The 18,349-nt window shown below is 35.8% G+C and overlaps 2 protein-coding genes across 2 annotated transcripts in view; both read right to left on the reverse strand.

Moving 5' to 3' along the window:
* LOC149578835 (uncharacterized) overlaps nucleotides 1-18,349 on the reverse strand; it is a 36,832-nt gene that overhangs the window by 4,239 nt on the left and 14,244 nt on the right. The window contains exons 2-16 of the mRNA XM_089831981.1: nucleotides 11,680-11,989; nucleotides 11,495-11,602; nucleotides 10,983-11,032; nucleotides 10,731-10,820; nucleotides 10,504-10,587; nucleotides 10,331-10,387; nucleotides 10,096-10,184; nucleotides 6,116-6,246; nucleotides 5,879-6,012; nucleotides 5,608-5,735; nucleotides 5,356-5,407; nucleotides 5,029-5,170; nucleotides 4,579-4,769; nucleotides 4,323-4,497; nucleotides 3,797-3,925 (exon numbers count right to left, since the gene is read on the reverse strand). Of these exons, the coding sequence (XP_089688107.1) occupies nucleotides 3,797-3,925; nucleotides 4,323-4,497; nucleotides 4,579-4,769; nucleotides 5,029-5,170; nucleotides 5,356-5,407; nucleotides 5,608-5,735; nucleotides 5,879-6,012; nucleotides 6,116-6,246; nucleotides 10,096-10,184; nucleotides 10,331-10,387; nucleotides 10,504-10,587; nucleotides 10,731-10,820; nucleotides 10,983-11,032; nucleotides 11,495-11,602; nucleotides 11,680-11,989 (1,870 nt within the window). The remainder of the gene's footprint in view (nucleotides 1-3,796; nucleotides 3,926-4,322; nucleotides 4,498-4,578; nucleotides 4,770-5,028; nucleotides 5,171-5,355; nucleotides 5,408-5,607; nucleotides 5,736-5,878; nucleotides 6,013-6,115; nucleotides 6,247-10,095; nucleotides 10,185-10,330; nucleotides 10,388-10,503; nucleotides 10,588-10,730; nucleotides 10,821-10,982; nucleotides 11,033-11,494; nucleotides 11,603-11,679; nucleotides 11,990-18,349) is intronic.
* Nucleotides 193-3,590, reverse strand: LOC149578836 (uncharacterized). The gene is made up of 2 exons (XM_089831973.1): nucleotides 3,336-3,590; nucleotides 193-2,418 (listed from the first exon to the last, which is right to left on the reverse strand). The coding sequence occupies exon 2, from the start codon at nucleotides 2,405-2,407 to the stop codon at nucleotides 404-406; it is 2,004 nt and encodes a 667-aa protein (XP_089688099.1). The 5' UTR covers nucleotides 2,408-2,418; nucleotides 3,336-3,590; the 3' UTR covers nucleotides 193-403.

Raw genomic sequence — 18,349 nt, forward strand, 5'->3', positions numbered from 1 at the left:
AAAACTCGAAAAAAATTCGACATTAAATTCGCCTCATGTAATTCTCCAAAAAATATGTTATTTATCATTATTATTGTATGTTTGAGTTTAATGCAAGGAACTTTTCAATTCATAACTACAATAGAAAACATCTTTTCATGTCTAACAATATATCCAATATATAATCAGAATAGTTTGAGATTACAAAATAGATTTGAAATCATTACAACAAAAGATATCACATTTATAAGATATAACCCATAAGAAACATGTGAAATCATGATTACAAAGTTCTTTTACTATCCAAAAGATAGATCAGCGTTTTATACTTCAAAGTTTAGAACTTCAAATAGCTCAAAATTAGCAAAAGTACGAAGATAGTTCTTGTCAAAATATTATAGTCAAAAGTCAATACTATTAAACTTCAAAAAAGCTCCAGGTTATCGAGAGCACTTGGCTGATTTACTCTAGAATCATCATCAGTGTCACTACTTAGCTCATCATCCAAGAAGTCTGGTTCCTCTAGAGGTCCAGTTGCCATGTCTTCTGAAATTCCTTTTTGTGAGGAAGATGTGGAGTCCTTTGCTGATTGGTTCATGAGCAATTTCAAATTGCTACGAACATAGACAAGATCTCCCAACTTTCCGGACAGCAGCTTGTTCCTCTTTTTAGAATGAATGTGGTCAAAACAACTCCAATTCCTCTCACATGCTGATGAACTTGCTCCTTGACTCAATACTCTAATAGCAAAGCGCTGTAGTTCAGGAGTTTGTGCCCCATAGCTCATCCACCATCTAGACCCAGTTACCTCAGCTCGTGTCATGTCATATTGTGCTGCTTGCATTCCAAACATCCCTTCTGCTTTCTTGTATCTCCAACATTGGTCCCTGATCAAAGCTGCAATGTTTTGATCCGGCTCATACTTGCTAATGGCATCATAAAGCCCTACCATAATTTCACTATCACTTTGTCTGTCAATACGAAATAACTTGGGCTCCAAATAGCAAGCTGCTGCATGTAGAGGTGTGTGCATCATTTTCCACCTAAAATCAACTGCCTCCCATATCTCCATGTAGTCTGCTTCCACATTCTTCAATGCTCTCTGAATGGATTCTTTACAACGGTCCATGCTTTCATAAAGCATGCCAAGGCAAGGAGCATCACCATCCACCATACGAAGAACCTCAACAATTGGACCACATATGCTCAAAACCTTTGATCCACTTTCCCAAAAATTGCTGTTTAAAATGATTTGCTCTATGTTCTTCCCCTTAGCACTTTTAGAAAGTGTTGAACCTTCCCACTCATTAGAACAAATCACAGATCTCAAAGCTGCCTTTTCTTCAATTACTCTCCTCAATGTGATATAGAATGAAGCAAACCTTGTGTCACAAGGCCTCAACAACTCTCTCGATGCATGTTTCCTGTAAAGACTCAAGGTGAGACGATGGTTTCTAATGAAATTTGCAACTGATCTCCCTCTATAAATTGCTTCATGTATCCATGGGAACTTGGCCAAGTCATGAAGCAACAAATCCAAACAATGGGCTGCACATGGGCTCCAATAAATCTGTGGGTACTTCTCTACAATCAGCTTCCCAGCTCCCACACAATTCGCTGCACTATCAGTAACCACCTGAACCACATTTTCTACCCCCACTTCAATAATAGCTTCTTCTAATATCTGGAAAATATATGCTGAAGTTTTCTTTTGATCGCTGGTGTCAATCACTTTCAAGAACACAACTCCTTCAGGGGAAGCCACCAATACATTAATCAAAGGCCTCTGACATATATCTGACCACCCATCACTCAATACAGTACAACCTGTTGCCTTCCAAGAGGCTTTGATCACATCTAACTTTCCTGTCACTCTGCCTTTGGACCTCTCCAAAAGAGTTGTTCTCAAAGCTTCTGAAGATGGAGGTGTGTAGCCTTTACCGAACTCTGCTATTTTCACAACTGCATTACGGAAATGGGGATTCCTTGCCGCATTGAACGGGACAGCACCAGTAAAGAAATAATCAGCCCATGCATCATCAACCTCTTGTCTCTCTATTGGTTTCCAAAAGCTGTTTAATGTTCCACTCTGTTTCATTGAACCTATGGATGTAGACTTGAGAAAACTAGAGGATGACACAGATGTGAACCTAGACACATCATCTTGAATTCTTTGTTTTTTCTGTATCTTTTTTCGATCAGCTTCACTCAAAAGGGTTAGTTCTCTCTCTATATCAGCTACCATTGCATCAGTGACCTTTGGACATGCTCTAACACCTCCTCCTGTACCCCCACTGATACCAAGTAAGTGGTCTCTTGCCCTTGTTAGACTTCCTGTAAAATCTTTCGTACAATTAGTACAATAGAGTTTAGCACCATCTTTTGTCACATAATTCCATACTTCAGACTTTGATTTTTTCGGAGCCATTCAATTACAGCCTGCATGATGCAAAAGAAAATTAATATTAAAAAACAATCAATATTTTCTTGAAAACGTGAAAAGGAAATATAAGAAATAATTATTTCAAACTCTGTAATGAAATATGAATAAATACCAAACTTTATTTTAATTAACTAGATACTAAAATAACCCTTTTAAACTCTTATAAAAAAATTAAAATATTCTAAAATTAAAAAATATTAAACTTAAAAACTAAGTAAAATCTAATTGTTTTAAAATATAAAGTAAATACATAATACTTTTTTAATGTTTTAATATACATTAGCTTTTTATTTTATATACAAATAATAAATAATAAATAAAAAGTATATAGTATAAATAAATTAATAATATTTATTATTAATAACAAATAATGATATTAAATCAAACTATTTTGCACTTTGCTTTAAAAATAAATAATACATACACAGTTAAATAATTACGCAAAGGAAATATTAAAAGCTTATGAATATTAATATAATGTTTTAATTTAAAAATTTATATAATAATTTAATATATATAAAATTCTATTGTTTATTATTGTTTTATGATAAATATTGTTATATTTATATTAAAATACAAATCTAATATTATTTGATGATTAAAATCTTAATATTTTATATTAAAATAACCTAATATTGTTTTATTAAAATATTCTATTTTTTTTTAATCTTAATATTTATAGCTTATAACTCTTTATGTATTATAATATTTTTAAAACTTTTTAAAATAAACAAATTTTAAAAGTTATAACAATAATTTAATAACAATAATAATAAAAAACAAAATTTTTAAAACATTATAATGTTATAACATTTATAAAACTTTACAAAACAAATGCAGACGCAGGACGCAGGACGCAGGACGCAGGAAGGAAAGGAATGAAGTTTGAACAATGGCGAACAGTTTTGCCTACCTGAGACCTCTGTCGTCCACGTGAGCCTCCCTCTTCCCTCTGCCGTTCGCGTGAGGTTGAACCAGTCACGACTCACTGCAGCGTCCAGCCTGCACTCCAGCATCCAGCCTGGAGACGGATTTTTCAGCCCCAGCAGCCGTTACAAACAGGCGTTTCAGCCTCTATAGCAGATGACCAGCGGGCGTTTCAGCTTTAGCGCTCAAATGATAGCTTTAGAAGCCTTAGACAGCGAACACCAAACCCAATAATTTGCAATGACGGAAAGCCTTTTTTAACAACTTTTTTAAGTCGAAAACCCTAAAACGGCCCAGAATAAAATAATATTTATGCAAAACGACAACAAAATAATAGCCGTACGAACTTGAGGCGAATTTTTTGATTTTTAAATTTATTTTTTAAGGTTCGCCGAATTTCGAATTTCAAGCCGAAAATTCGGCGAACCTTGTGACACAAGCCATAACTAAGCCAATAGCTGAAGATGAAATGTGGTGCCCTTTTGGGTATAACACTACTTCCCTTGTCTTGTTCTCCTTCAAAACGTCAAGACCAAATAACATAACATGATACTTCCTGTAAACTGCCTCCACAGCCTGTACAGAAGGGGGAAAACAGATATTTTATGACTATTTAGTAATTGGAGACATAAAAATCTAATCCCCTCCACATCAAAAGTCATACCATCAACAATATAATTTTTTTGCAATGGGGCTGAATCAAATATAGGCCAAATTATGAATGATTTGTTTCGGCATTTCAATCTAGCATTTTTGGATGTTCTTTTTCTTTGCCCTTTCTATCCAGATGCTACAAATTGCTATATAAATAGTTCAAATAGGAGTTGGTTGAAGTAAAAACTATATGTTAACACTCTTTTAAGTTACTACCTCACCATTGCATAGTTCCAGTCTAGAATAAAAACAAATGCCTTTCTGTCTTCGCATTGCATAGCTAGAAAGGTCAAAATGCAACTTAGGAGGAATGACTGACCTCTTCAAAAATAAATTCTTCTGTGTGAAACCAAGCAGGCAATATTACTGGAAACGCTTGCTGCTTGCATCCATCTGAATATTGTTTTACCCAATCTTCAGACCCAGTATGAGAGACAGCCAAGCCAGACTTGAACAGATTTGTCAAAAAGGTTGGCAGCCCTTTGACATGGCAACTGAAACGGAGATACAGGCAAATTTAAAACTCAAGTATATTTTAGCAAACCAGTTAATGGCAAAGGAAACAAAATAAAAACCTTTGGGCAAGTAGCTGAAAGCGGATAGCTTCCGGGCAGACAATTTCAATTTCAGCTCCTACATCATCTAAAATAGCACTCTTTTGATTCTCAGGTTTCAACATCTCTACAATAACTCGAATCCCTTTGCCACAGTATCTATGCACACTCAATGTACGGACAAATTGTGCTGCATCCTCTGCATCAGGATTCTTCAAATACATAATCATCAGTAATAAAATCACCTTATGCAGATTGATTAATTAGTATATGTTTTATTATGAATATGGTTAATGGTGACCACATCAGCTTAAGACTAGATGATCCTTATAGGTTCAAAGAGAGACAATATTCCTATAAATATCAGATTGATACAAAATGTTAGTATAACTTCTCCATATGTCCTTGTCAACAGTATTGCTAGAAAATGAAATACTCATTTTATAGGAAATACAAAATTTAGACTCTTACTGCAGCTTGTTGGTCTGCCTTCAAGAATACAGCTGAAGCCATCTTGGCCCTAACACGGTCAAGGTCATTTTCATTCAAAGGAGTGCCCTCAATAAACTCTACACGACCTTCATAATTTGCTATGAGTGTCTTCATCTCAAACCTGTACATTGCAAAATACTAATGTATTAAGAATACAAAAGAAATGTACCAGATGCAGCAGAAAGGAAAGGATTGAAGATATTTACTATGACAAAATTAGATGTTTAACACTTAAAATGCATGAATTCAGAGGCTACAGAATCATTATGAGGAATCTAGAACAGTTTTCAGAAGTTGGGAACTCACGAGGGCTTATATGGAGCCATAATCAAAACTCCAAGTGGAAATGCTGTCATATCTGAAACGAGAAAAATAAAAATGTAAAGAGTTATCCAATACTTTTAAATTGGAGAGTGTCATATATAATATTGTGCCAGAACGTGCATCGACTTGCACTGACTTGACAGACATTTTTTAGTTGTCACCTTACTTGTTTGGAAACACTACATAAAGAAATTTTAGCAAAATACTAAATGGTGCTTTTCTTAATTTCCCAACCCTTATCATGAGAAGGATGATAGAACTCGGAAAGAAAGTCCTGCACTGTTCGATATGATAATTTGCCACTGAATATAACAAATCTTGAATAATCAAATTTCTGCATTGAAGACTTTCCTCCATAAGGCCTGAAAATATACGATCATGTTAGTAAATTAGATTAATATAACTGTCTTATCATGAATAAACTGGACAGATATAGCTGTGTTAAATCATGCCTTGCAAGCACCTGAATTAACAAAGAATAATTTTAAAATAATTGAATGTGCACCTCCGTGATGTGAGCTCCATAATTTTATTAATCTGTACAGGTAAAATGACAAGGGCTATCAATATGGTAAGTAAGGCAACAGCACGACCCCACTCAGATTTCATATTAATGTCACCATATCCCACAGTCGATATCTGCTCCAGAGAGAAAATAATATCAGTTCTACTATGTATATCAAGATTCTAAATTTAAGGCCATGCATGATGTTAATGTAAAAACAGAGGATTTGAGGCATACTTTAACAATCATGAAGTAGAAGGCATGATAAAATGATAGACATCCATAAGGGCCACAATTATTCTCTTTCATGATATGAAGTGGGGTGGTCTTTTGCTCTACCCAGTGTAGCAGACCGGCATCAATAAAAACTGCCCAATAACATATCTTGTACCATGAGTAATGAAAATAGTTGCTTCCTTTATTGGCTTTTCAATGCATATAAATTAGGACATTATCTGTGTTACAGTGTAATTCTTTAGCCACACTTCATAAAACTAATAAGCAGCTACAAACATAGAATTGTTAAAACTCAAATACTCTAGTATAATTTTGCATTAATTTTCATGCCGGCAGCATTTCAAATAATTGATAAACATAACAACACATATTGTGATTAAAAAAACTAACAAACAGAATGACTTTAGGTACTGTTACCAGCCACACATGGCTTCATCAAACATTTTTTCAAACTACTAAAAACAAATATGTTTCATTTGAAACTAGAAATGGGATGGACACATATAGAGGAAAATACTAAATATCTATAAATATCATAAATTGCCAGTAGATGAGGGAAATAGAGGAAAACAATCAGGACCTCCAGTAGGGTTTTTTGTTTTGCTCTCTTAATTGCTTTGAAATTCTTAGAGATTGAAACATTAGGAGTGCAATCTCTCATGAAAAACTTGATACAGATTTAGCATGTTTTGAGTTTGGGTTGTGTACACTGTAGAGCTCCCCACAGGCCATTCTTTAAGATAAACTATGACCAGATCAACACCCTTCTATCTCCTGAAGGTTGGTAGAAGCTGCAAGCTGAGAATCTCAAAAGCACAAGGGCTGACAAAATAAGAGACCAAAAAATATATCTCTAGAAGTGTTAGAGAAGATTACAGTCCTTAGATTGGTTCAATAATACTTATTGTCAGAATTTTAAAATTGGGTACAAGTGAATTGTTTTGCAGCTTTCTGGGTGTACAACTTTTGTTGAAGAATCCATATGAACGAGCCTTTCAATTTTAAAGACACAGCATGGATACAAAATAAATTAATGGCCAAGAGGTTATTTTAGTGGAGCTTTTTGTAAATGAAGCTGAATTATGATTCAGATTTTTTCAGCTGGGCCCTGGTTCTAGGAAAATCCAGGATCGTTTATGAAAGATTGGCACCTAGGTTTTGAGTCAATGGAGGAGTTGCCCTCAGCTCCAGTCCGATTTGAATTCATTACTTCCCGATTTTTTTTAGAATGAGTGTCATGAAAATTGGCAACTTTAAGAATCAATGTCTTTGTCTATCCAAAATTACCTTGGGAAAGGGATTTGCTACATATGACACCATTTATGTTGTCTTAGAGCCAAATCAACCTCTGTCAAAAACCATTAATTTATAGAATTTTTGAAAGGTCCTGCAAATCAAATGAGTTTATTGTCTTTTGACGTTGTTTTTCTCATGGTCACTTTTTCAGAGATTGTTCCATAGCACCAAGGCAGGAAATAATAAGTCATGATGAGAGAAATAGCTTTCAAAAGCCAAAAGAAGTATTGTATCAAAAAAGGAAAGCAAAGTAAACTAGGAAATATAGTTCAAGTCAAACAATATACTTAGCAAGAATGGGGGACAATTTATTACTAGAGTGGCAGTATCAGAAGTAGAGTAGACAGAGAAAATGATGTAGAAATAAACAGGCATTAGGGTTATACTTTTACATCGATCAACAATTCTTTTGACATGATAGGGAAAAACACTAAGAATTCTCAAGAAACTCGAAACCAACATTAGTTGTAAAGAGCTGAAATCAAATTTTGATACCACAAAGAAGAGGAGAGAGCACACACAAGATATAAATGGATAAATCGGGTGTCCTACTAATCAATATGAAATAATAATAACCTTGAAGGCAAGAAAGTAACAAGCAATGCCATGATATGATGAGATCTGTATCTATCTTGCCTTAGTAGTAAGCTAAGCACAAGAGTGGGATGGTCCATCAATGCTTTATATGTTTCTCTTTAGTCTCTTTGTGGGATTAGGGTAACATAAGGTCATGTTTTTCCTAGATGGACAAACATGGGGTATAGAGTAGCAGTATCACATCCATGTGAATGTAGTATTTAAGGTAAACTTCTAGGATATCCCTTCAATTCTCTTCAACATAGTCACGATATCCTACTACAGTCTGTCACGAGTCGGAGGTTTAGGACCCCATTCGAGGATCCACAGACTAGATGTGTATTGAAAGGCTTTGAGAATATCTTGTCTTAGCTTATGATCTATTTTAAAATAATTGGTTCTTTAGTCTATTATTCAAGCTGAAATTTTATTCCAAGAATCTTTTGTCTCATTTTCTAACTTCACAGGTTGAACTCTCTGCAGTGGACTAGTGAAAAAATTCACTTTGATGTTTTTTTCTGCAGCAAATGTTGCATCTTTGGGTTTCTCTAAATGACGACATTGTTGGTAGTCTAAGACCAACTAGTTTCTTCAGTCAATTGGTATCTGCATAAACTGTGTTACTTTATTTAGATACTCCTTTTACAACCCTTTTTGCCCACACACACAGAAGATGATTAACACTGGGGCCAAGAGGACTTTTATTGAAATATATATAGGTTAGTTGCAACTTCCCCCACATTCACTCAACCCAAAGATGAATTTTTACATAACACGTTTCTTCCATATTCCAACGGCATCATCATCTTTCAGACTATCTCTAGCAACACCTGGTTGTATGAATTGATGATTCTAATTGGTTGATTGAGGGTTTGTTCCCTCTAGTTGTAAGTTGACATAACTCAAAACATCCCACTAGTTTACAGGATCTGTCATTGATGTCCTCTCCCTGGATTGGAGGGTGAGCACTTCAAGGTGCATTGCTTGCTGTGAAATTGATGATGATAATGCTTTCTTGAGTATCTCTAGCAATGCTTGGTCACGTGAGCTGATAAATTTAATTGGTCAAGTGAAGGTTTGTTCCTGCTACTTGTAAGTTGAGGCAAAAAAATACACATTCCATGAATTGACAGTATCTGTCATCTTTGCCCTCTGGATGAATATAAGGATGAACATGAGTTTTAGGTGCCTTGGCTGCTGGGGAGAGAGCATTGTTTTTACAGGGACTAGGTCCCCTAGCCACCTTCTTCCTTTAGCACGGCTAAAGGCACATGGACCTTTGTCTTCAAGTTGGTGCCACTTTTAAATGTCGAGCCTTTGGTAACTTGTGTTTCACATGCAGATGGAGATGGGTCTGAGACAAAATCCTCCAATTTACACACAACACTAGGGCTCATTTATCCTTGTAATTTTGCATCAGTTGTGTGTGGCAGCTAATATCTGTAGTCAAGAGTCTTCTAGGTTGTTGTCTACCTCCAAAGTTTATGGGACCAAGAATATTAAGACAGGTTCTAAATTTGTGGGAGAACCTACTTCCTTCTAGAACTATCGGGTGGTCCACTTAGCACAGGTCATTTTCCTATGGACATTTAATTAGATATTGTAGGTTTTACACTTTGAATTCTTTAAAAGGGATACAATACTATTGATTAATAGTTTTTAAGTTAATATTTTTTTTCTTTGATATTGCCCTCAAGACATCCTGTGGTACTTTCATCTTCCTAGACTATCTCTAGAAATATTTGGTTGTGTGGATTGATTATTCAAATTGGTCAGCTGAAAGTTTGTCCCCTCTAATTCTAAGTTGAGACAATCAACATATTCGCTGAGTTGATTGGATCTATCATATATATCCCTCTGCTTGAAACTACATGTTTATTTTCTTGAAAACACAGGAACTAAATAAGCTATCCAAATACACCTAAAACTGTGTAAAGGGATTCTCAAATGCCCGTGAATAATTAAATTATGGGATCAAACATAGTTTAAGAAACCTTCTTATTTTAAGCAATGGATAAATAAACTGGCATGATTAAAAAATCAATATGAAAGCTCAAGTAAGTCTTCCATAAATTTTACATTAATGTGGAAAAGTGTAATAATCTTACCAACTCCAAATTTATATGCAGTAAGAATAAATATTTGTTGTCCAATGGTATTCCTTGGAAGCACCACAGATGCCAAAGGAGGGATAATTCTGGTTAGAAAGAATGCACAGGAAAAATAAAGCATGCATCAGAACAAAACTCAACTAGTCTTCCACACTTTTCTATCAAAACACTACAGTGCAATCTTGTACTTTTTTATTAATTAAATCCAAAATAAACAAGAGTGCCTCTGGACCTTAAGAAGCGAAAGACCAGCATAGGTTGTGGAATTGCATTATCTTGTTCCCATGGGCTGCAATAAATGAAAGCAATTTCTTACATAAAGTTAATCAATTCACTTTTTCTTTTCATGATATGGTAAATTTAAGCTTATCAACATTTGATATCTAAGAACTATTGCGATAAAACCTCCATATCATGACCAAGGGGAGAGCACTGATGAAGTCAATTGCGCCTGTAAATGATATCATATAGTAAAGTCGAGCTGGTGCACTGCCATATAAGGGGACAGAAACGTTATTTCTGCCACATGATAAAACTTCCTGATATAAAAGGCCAGCATTTCTGGGAATAATATTATCCTCTTTAATCAAGTTTTGCAAAAGTAAACCAGCAATAACAGTTCAGGCCTGCACCTGTAGATTTTCAGTAAGTAGTCCACCACAAAGAATGAAGAACATATGGTCGTTAACACTTCAATGGAATGATGGTTCTCCAAAGTATAACTGTCAGATATCATGTTAGCGAGGTCCAAAAATGCAAATTACATCAGTATCTAAAGAAGCCATTTTACTGGATGTAGTAATTTTTTTTCTGATAAATAATAATGTGAGTGGGTGAAATGTGTGGGTTTGGTTAAAATATTATTAATGTTGAATAGCACATACGTTGACCTCACATAAAGGGTGATAAGTATCAGAGCTGCCAAAGATTCTATCTGCAGAAAATTCCACAAACATTAAAAAATAATTAATCTAGAAATCAGCATACTAGTTTATCCTCGGTGCATAATTAAAATATTATAATGCAGTCAATGGGCCCTTGGTCTACTGGTGAAGTTGAATGGATCTCAAAGAGCCCACCAGGGATCAAGTCTTGCCCATCAGGGATCAAATCTTGCTAAGTGCAAGGCTCCGACATCATAAGGGATGAGGCCGGGATCGTGCCACAGGTGATTTTGATGGTGTGGATGCCCCTCAGTCCTTGGCTCTAAGCCGGAGAGGTTTCAGGCACAAGTGGGCCCATATCGGGTTCCTAAATAGTTAAAGTGGTGGCCTTCGCTAGTTGGTGGCTCGTAGGTCTGATGCCTTCGCCGGTCTGAACCCTCCATCAAAAAAATATTATAATGCACATATAATTTATCCAAAGGTACTAGAATCAATAAAATCGTGACACTAACCCACATAAGGAGAGGACTCCATCTTCCACCATGAATGGCAGCACGAACTTGGATTGTTCGTACTACTTTTCCATAGAGAAAAGAATCATGGTAATTGGACAGGACATCCTGCATCCCAAAGCAAAGTGTATTAGGTAATTTTAATTGCAGAAGATATGAAGCAACGCGTGGTGATTGAAACACACCTTGCCGGCATGTATAATCTTTTTTTTCCTTTGTCTCCTAGCCTGAAGAAACCTTTCTATAAGACTAATTTTTTGACTATCAGATTCTATACTCCCCATTTGGGGGATAACATTAGGCTGTTGTACAGGTTCTTTATCTTCATTTTCAATAGCTGGAATACATTGACCACTAAGCGATATGTGCAATGTTTGAGAATGTGTAAATTTCCTCTTGGTGGAAGAATTGTATCCCTTGGGTGGCTCAATTGCTGGTTCATCTAGAGCTTGAACACACACGTCTAGTGAATTATCATCCTTGAGATTTCCAAGCCTGCTTTCATCACAAAAAGAACAAATCAGAGCTACAAGAAGTTTCACATAAATCTATCTTTTAGCTCAAGAGGACAAATGATTAAATTGCTGAATATGAATGTCAACCAGCCAGGCAATGAGAGTTCAAGTAGCAAGACCATTCCTAATAAACAATGCAAAATAGCAGAGGTAAAGACCAAAATCAATAATGGAACAACACTAATCAGTGAGAATCATGATAATACAAGAAATCATGCTATATAAATTTGTAAATTATATGTAGTACATGAAAAATTCTATATTTGTATGGATTAAAATAGGAAAGCAATTTCTGATAAATTGGTCAGAATATAATAACGAGAGGGATGAAACATGCATATAATAATCAGAGAATTGGGATGATGGCTAGGAGATCGTTGCTCCTGACCAAAAAGAAACCTCTACGGAGGGGTCTTGCATCTAAAGGTTGGTTTTCTATTTCAAAAAGAATGCAAAATGTATTGATTTTAAGTATTTCAAAGAAAAAGTCTTGAACAATTGCAATCCAGCATAAGAAAGGAAGTAAAAGGTATTGCTGCAAATGGTATGACATAAGCCTATAATTCAAATTATTCATCAATGCATCAATGTGAAGTCTCAACCTGTTTACGGCATCATTAGTTCTCTGAGTTAAATTGTTGGATTTGAATACTCATAAACATAACTTTTTGGTTAAGCACATTGTAAGCAAGATTAGATAGGAGGGTATGGGTAATTTCCTTCAAGGTGTGTTTGGTTTGTGGAAGATGATGGGAATTGGCTTTTCCATAATTTGGAATTTTTTTTTTATGCGTTTGTTTCAAAATTGGCAAAATGGAATTAGAATATTAGACTTATAATTTTGTTTTAAAACGAGGTTTTCAGACTTCCTACTAGCAACTAGGAATGGAAAATCAAAACCTGGTTATGCTTTTTGAGGAGTGTAAAAATAATAGATTGGACTACTTTTTGGAGTCTGCCTGCAACTCCAAGCTTACCCATAAAAATGTGTCTTCCTACTCATCTTCCAAGTGAAACAAATAATTCAAGTAAAATCCCAAAAATAGGAATGAAGATTTGCAAAATCTTGATTTGGCTAAATCAAGAATTGTAGAAATCTCGATTTCTACAATTCCACGAACCAAATGGACCCTCAGGGAATATGGCGAGTTACTTAGAAGTAGCAGAAGGGGAGCTTAGATGCTTGAGGAGATTATTGGATATTGAGATTTTTTAAGCTAGAAAGTTTATAATGTATACAATCTCTCTTTTAGAAGACTCAAGGAAACACATTCCAAGCGATTTCTCATGTTTTTGTTTAAGGAAAATAGGATTTGAAGGGCCCTGAAACCTTTTACATATCATAAAATTTTCAAAGAAAACCAAACCATTCAAAACAACAACCCCTAGGTGAAACAGGGCAACAATCAAGAACATGTGACTAGGGCAACAGGTTTTGAAGGGTGTCTGAAACCCTGTACAAAGCTAAAGATATTCAATAAGCATTATCTAGAAAGGAACATCGGACCTAGGTAGAACCGGTTATCAACCCAGAAGAGGGGCAACCCCGGTGACAGAAAAGATAGTCACCAACCATATCGAAACATAAAAAGGCCCATCATAACAAGGGAACATACGATTTACTCTTTGGTTTAGAGCCTTCCTTGCAGGACCAAAGATGCATATCTAAAGGAGGAAGAAAGGACTTAAATTTCTTTCTTTTAACAGTGGTCCATCCATCCTCAAAATTTGTGGCCTGAAGTTGCCAAAGCCCCGAAGACACTAAAGATTGGGAGACAAGAAGATCAAAGGCAAACATCACCACTTTCTCACTAGGAGAAACTGAATTCAGCGGCCCACAGTAAGAGCAGAAGGAACAACAGAGTCAGGGGCAGGAGAAAGGACATGATCTTGACCGACAGAGGGGACAATATCCAAATCAACAGGCCGGACATCCACAACAGCGACAGGAACAACAATGGATGGGATAGGAACTTGGCAAGCAGAAAGGACATGCACCAGACCAGAATGCCAAACATCCATAGCAGCATCAGAAGCAGAGGCCGCAAGAGAAGAGTCCCCCATAGGCCCTTGAACCACATCCTGAGACTTATGCACCATGTAGTGCTCAGAAGAGGCCCCAGACCACCAAGAGGGAGAACGCTTCAAAACATTCATAAAAGAGCATCGAACTACCAAGTGACCTGACATATGACATTTCCTGCAGCGAAAGGGAATACCTTCATAATCCAAAATCTATGTCCAAGAGCCCCACAAAGACGCCAAGCAAATCTTCTCAGGAAGACCCTTAGAGACATCCAACTCCACAAGGATCCGTGCATAAGTCAAATGGAGAATATTAGAAGTAACTAAGTCCATGAACAAAAAATCTCCAATAGCGTCCCCCACAGATTCCAAAATAGAATCCAGTCAAAGATTCATAGGGAGATATAGAAGCCGAACCCAAATAGGGATTTTATTGAAGGACTTCGTAAACGGATCAAAATCCATATGCCAAGGTTTGGCCATAAGAGAGTAACGATCATGCCAAAAGAAGCTGTTATCACATGGGATAGTCTTCCTATCTTCAATAGTTGCAAACTTAACAATGAAGAAACCTTTAGCAACTAGGAAAATCTAAACACCGTGACCTAAAATTGGTTCCCAATGTTTGGAGATCCAAGCATGAAGGTCAGAAAGGGAGGGCCACATCCCTCGAAAATAAAAGATAACAACAAAGGAAGAGAACTCCTATGTCATATTGAAGATTTCATCAGCAGTTTCTTGATCTAACACAACCCTTATAGGATTAGAAACACTCACAGGTGAAGCCACCCGAGAACGAGAAACCCCTAAACTAGCAGAAGGGGCAGCACTGTGCAGACCAACCTCAAAGGCAACAACATCAGCATAGGAGGCAACCTTACCCTGAGGGGAAGCAACACAAAACATAGGAGAGGCCTGACCAGAGCCCCCTACCGTAGCACCAGCTCCCACAATATCGTGGTCCACAACAATTGTGACCCCTGCCGCAACAACATCCACACCCATAGGTAGGGAGCCAGAACCACCCTTCCCCCACTCACTGAGCTACCAGCAAAGCCGGCAACATGCGTGGCACTACAGGCAGGGGGTGAGGGAAACCCTCGGGTGTGAGCAGAGGCATCACTGCAAAAACTAGAAACTGGGGCAGACATCAAGCCATCCCCAGTCGTGACAGAGCCTTGGACGGCAGGGCAGAGGCCAAAGAAGGCCTGGGAACAGGTGCACTCAGGAGTTGAATCGCAGGCCTTCGAGCCGTAGGTCTAGACACAGGAGGACGTGTGAGCGGGAGTGACATGTTTCCTAAAAAATTTCTTGCAAATAATATAAGCAATTTCTCATGTTGATACACAACTTAAATTTATTTGCAATATAGAGGCTAGTTTAGAGTTCAAATATAATAGTAATTGAAATTTAAGTGATGCAATCATGGGAGTTGTGTTGATGTGAGTTTTATGCCACTACAATATGTGAAATCAAATGCTTAGTATTTCAAATGAAATACTAAATCTCCAACTCTCTCTTGAATAAGTAAACTCACAAGCTAATTTTTTTTTAGATGGATTGTATGATCAAATAAGTCAAAGTTCCTTCTTATGGTGGATTTTTACTTAGTTATAATGATGTGATATGCTAACATTGCAAAGGGACTTATGCTAGCTCACTTAGACTTTATTGACTTGACTTTACAGATGATATGGCTTTATTAGTTCAATGAAGTATTTTAACTTCCAACTTGTGAAAATGATATGCAAATGAACTTAAACTTTTGAATCAGAACTACTTTTACTTATGCTTTAGCATGCAAGAGAATACACATATCCTTGCAATTTTACTAGGCTTGGCCTTGTCATCACTAAACTAGTGCAATCTTTAAGGTAAACTTAAGAATTTTCAAATTACTACAATGACATTAAGATCATCCATCGATAATTGGCAAAATATAATTGAAGCTAAGCTTATAACTAGGTCATTCAACCATACAAGAAAACCTTACAATCAAGAAGCAAATATTGGTTTGGTCTAAGAAATTTTAACAAAATTACATCCACAACTTTCATCCAACTAAACTACTTGAAGCAAATTCTAGCACTAAGTATTTGAATATATATATTCTACTAGGCTTGGCCTTGTCATCACTAAACTAGTGCAATCTTTAAGGTAAACTAAAGAATTTTCAAATTACTACAATGACATTAAGATCATCCATCGATAATTGGCAAAATATAATTGAAGCTAAGCTTACAGCTAGGTCATTCAACCATACAAGAAAACCTTACAATCAAGAAGCAAATATTGGTTTGGTCAAAGTAACATCCACAACTTTCATCCAACAAAACTACTTGAAGCAAATTCTAGCACTAAGTATTTGAATATATATATATATATATATATATATATATATATATATATATATATATATATATATATATATATATATATATATAATGAAAAATGTAAGAAATCATGCAATACTCCAAATGTCACAATATTCACCATGTAAACCAACAATGAAGATGGAATATTTTGGTAGTATTATAGCAACAATTTTCGAACAAATCCCCCCTTTACAAAGGACAAGGATTTGCCTTTATAGTATTGAGTACAATGAGTAGCTCTGATTGATTTGAGATCAAGGGCCAAGATTAAGCCACCAAAGCCATAATCTACCTAACAACTACAAGCATTAAATGTTGGCTAGTTACAATTGGGTGCCACCTTCTGGGCCAATAAGAAAAGTATAATGCCTTCATTAACCAATGAGAAAATGGATTAGGTGAAGGAGACACTAAATCAGTGGGCCAATGCAAACATTACAATGCTTTCCTTGACCAATGAAAAGAGAGGTTGAGTGAAAGCTTATAGAAGATGACACTAATTAGTTGGCTAGTAACTTCTAGAAAGAAAACATGGATATTGACATATTTAAATTTTGCCTTGCATGCATTCCCTAGTTGTATTGTCTTGCAAGACATATTAGTCATAAACCTCTCTACACACATCTTCACATGTTGCTCTAGAGATTTCATTGCCAAATAGGTGGGTGGATTACTAATGATTGGTCTCGTGTCTTTTAGAACTAGATAGGCACAAAAAATACTATAGACAGAATCATTCTCCATCAATCATGTAGCACCTTATGTGTTTAGTCTAGAAAACATGAATTTTAATTTCTTTGAAGAGGAACTAGAAGTCTGCATGATCCATGTACCCAATACCCTTTTGGGAAGAATTTCAGGTTTGATCTTAGATGGGTGGGCTACTTAGAAGTGTGAAATAGAACCATTTTAACATATAGATGAGGTTGGGCCAAGAATCTACATTATCCACGAACCGAATGTTTCTATTCCAAATATGATCCAAGATGAAAGAGAAAAAATGAGACAAAATGTCAATGAGATATGTGTTTCTAGTGAGAAAAAAAGATGAAAGTGTAGCTGATTTATTTGATAATACTCATGGTTTTATTAGTGACAATGAAGAAGTCCTTGGACCAACATCAATGAAGTATTTTGGGCAGTAAGATCAAATAGATTAGTTGGAAATAGTGTTTATTTCTCAAGATGTTGATGAGGACATTATGGTCTTCAAAGATGAAAATAGTGAACATATTATTTAATTCATCAAGCTAAGCATTGTGATCAAATAAGAGGGCCTCCTTTTGCATCAAATCCATGTGGAATATGTTGAGTAACAAGGATCGATTTTTTGTTAATGTAATTATATTGCTAGTGTTATAGATATGTTCCAAATGCAGATTTGGATCTCATATAAATAGGAAAGGAGGAGACATGTCTCTAAGGTTTAATCATCATTTAATTAATATTTTTAATAATAATAATTTGTATTATATAGATATGTGTGTGTGTGTGTGTATTATTATTACAGGAATATGTATATATAGGAAATGATGATTTACCAATAATAATAGCGTATATCGAATCAATCTGATTGAAGCTACAACTTTAATATTCCCCTAGGAAGGATTTGTAGAACACATTATGTTCTCAAGTATATGAAGAGATATCATCTCAGTATGATATTCAATTCGATAAGGCTAAAACTCTCAACACTCCTCTTTAGGAAAAAAAGAAAGAATCGAAGTAATTATAATACAAGATTTGAACACCACTTTAAGTGTGGTCTATGACAGATTTAAGTTATGGTGTCCAACAGGATCCGTCTCGAAGAACTATAACAATTGGATTTCATGGTGTTTGACAAAATTTGCCATGAAGAACCATGATGAGTTGATTATCAAGGTGTCCAGTGCCTGAAGAACCATAAGTTGGTTGTCAAGGTGTCCGACAAAATTTGG

Source organism: Cupressus sempervirens, chromosome 1 (genome assembly GCF_028749045.1).
Source record: "Cupressus sempervirens isolate cs-2001-9-10 chromosome 1, ASM2874904v1, whole genome shotgun sequence".
In the NCBI taxonomy this organism is placed as follows: domain Eukaryota; kingdom Viridiplantae; phylum Streptophyta; class Pinopsida; order Cupressales; family Cupressaceae; genus Cupressus; species Cupressus sempervirens.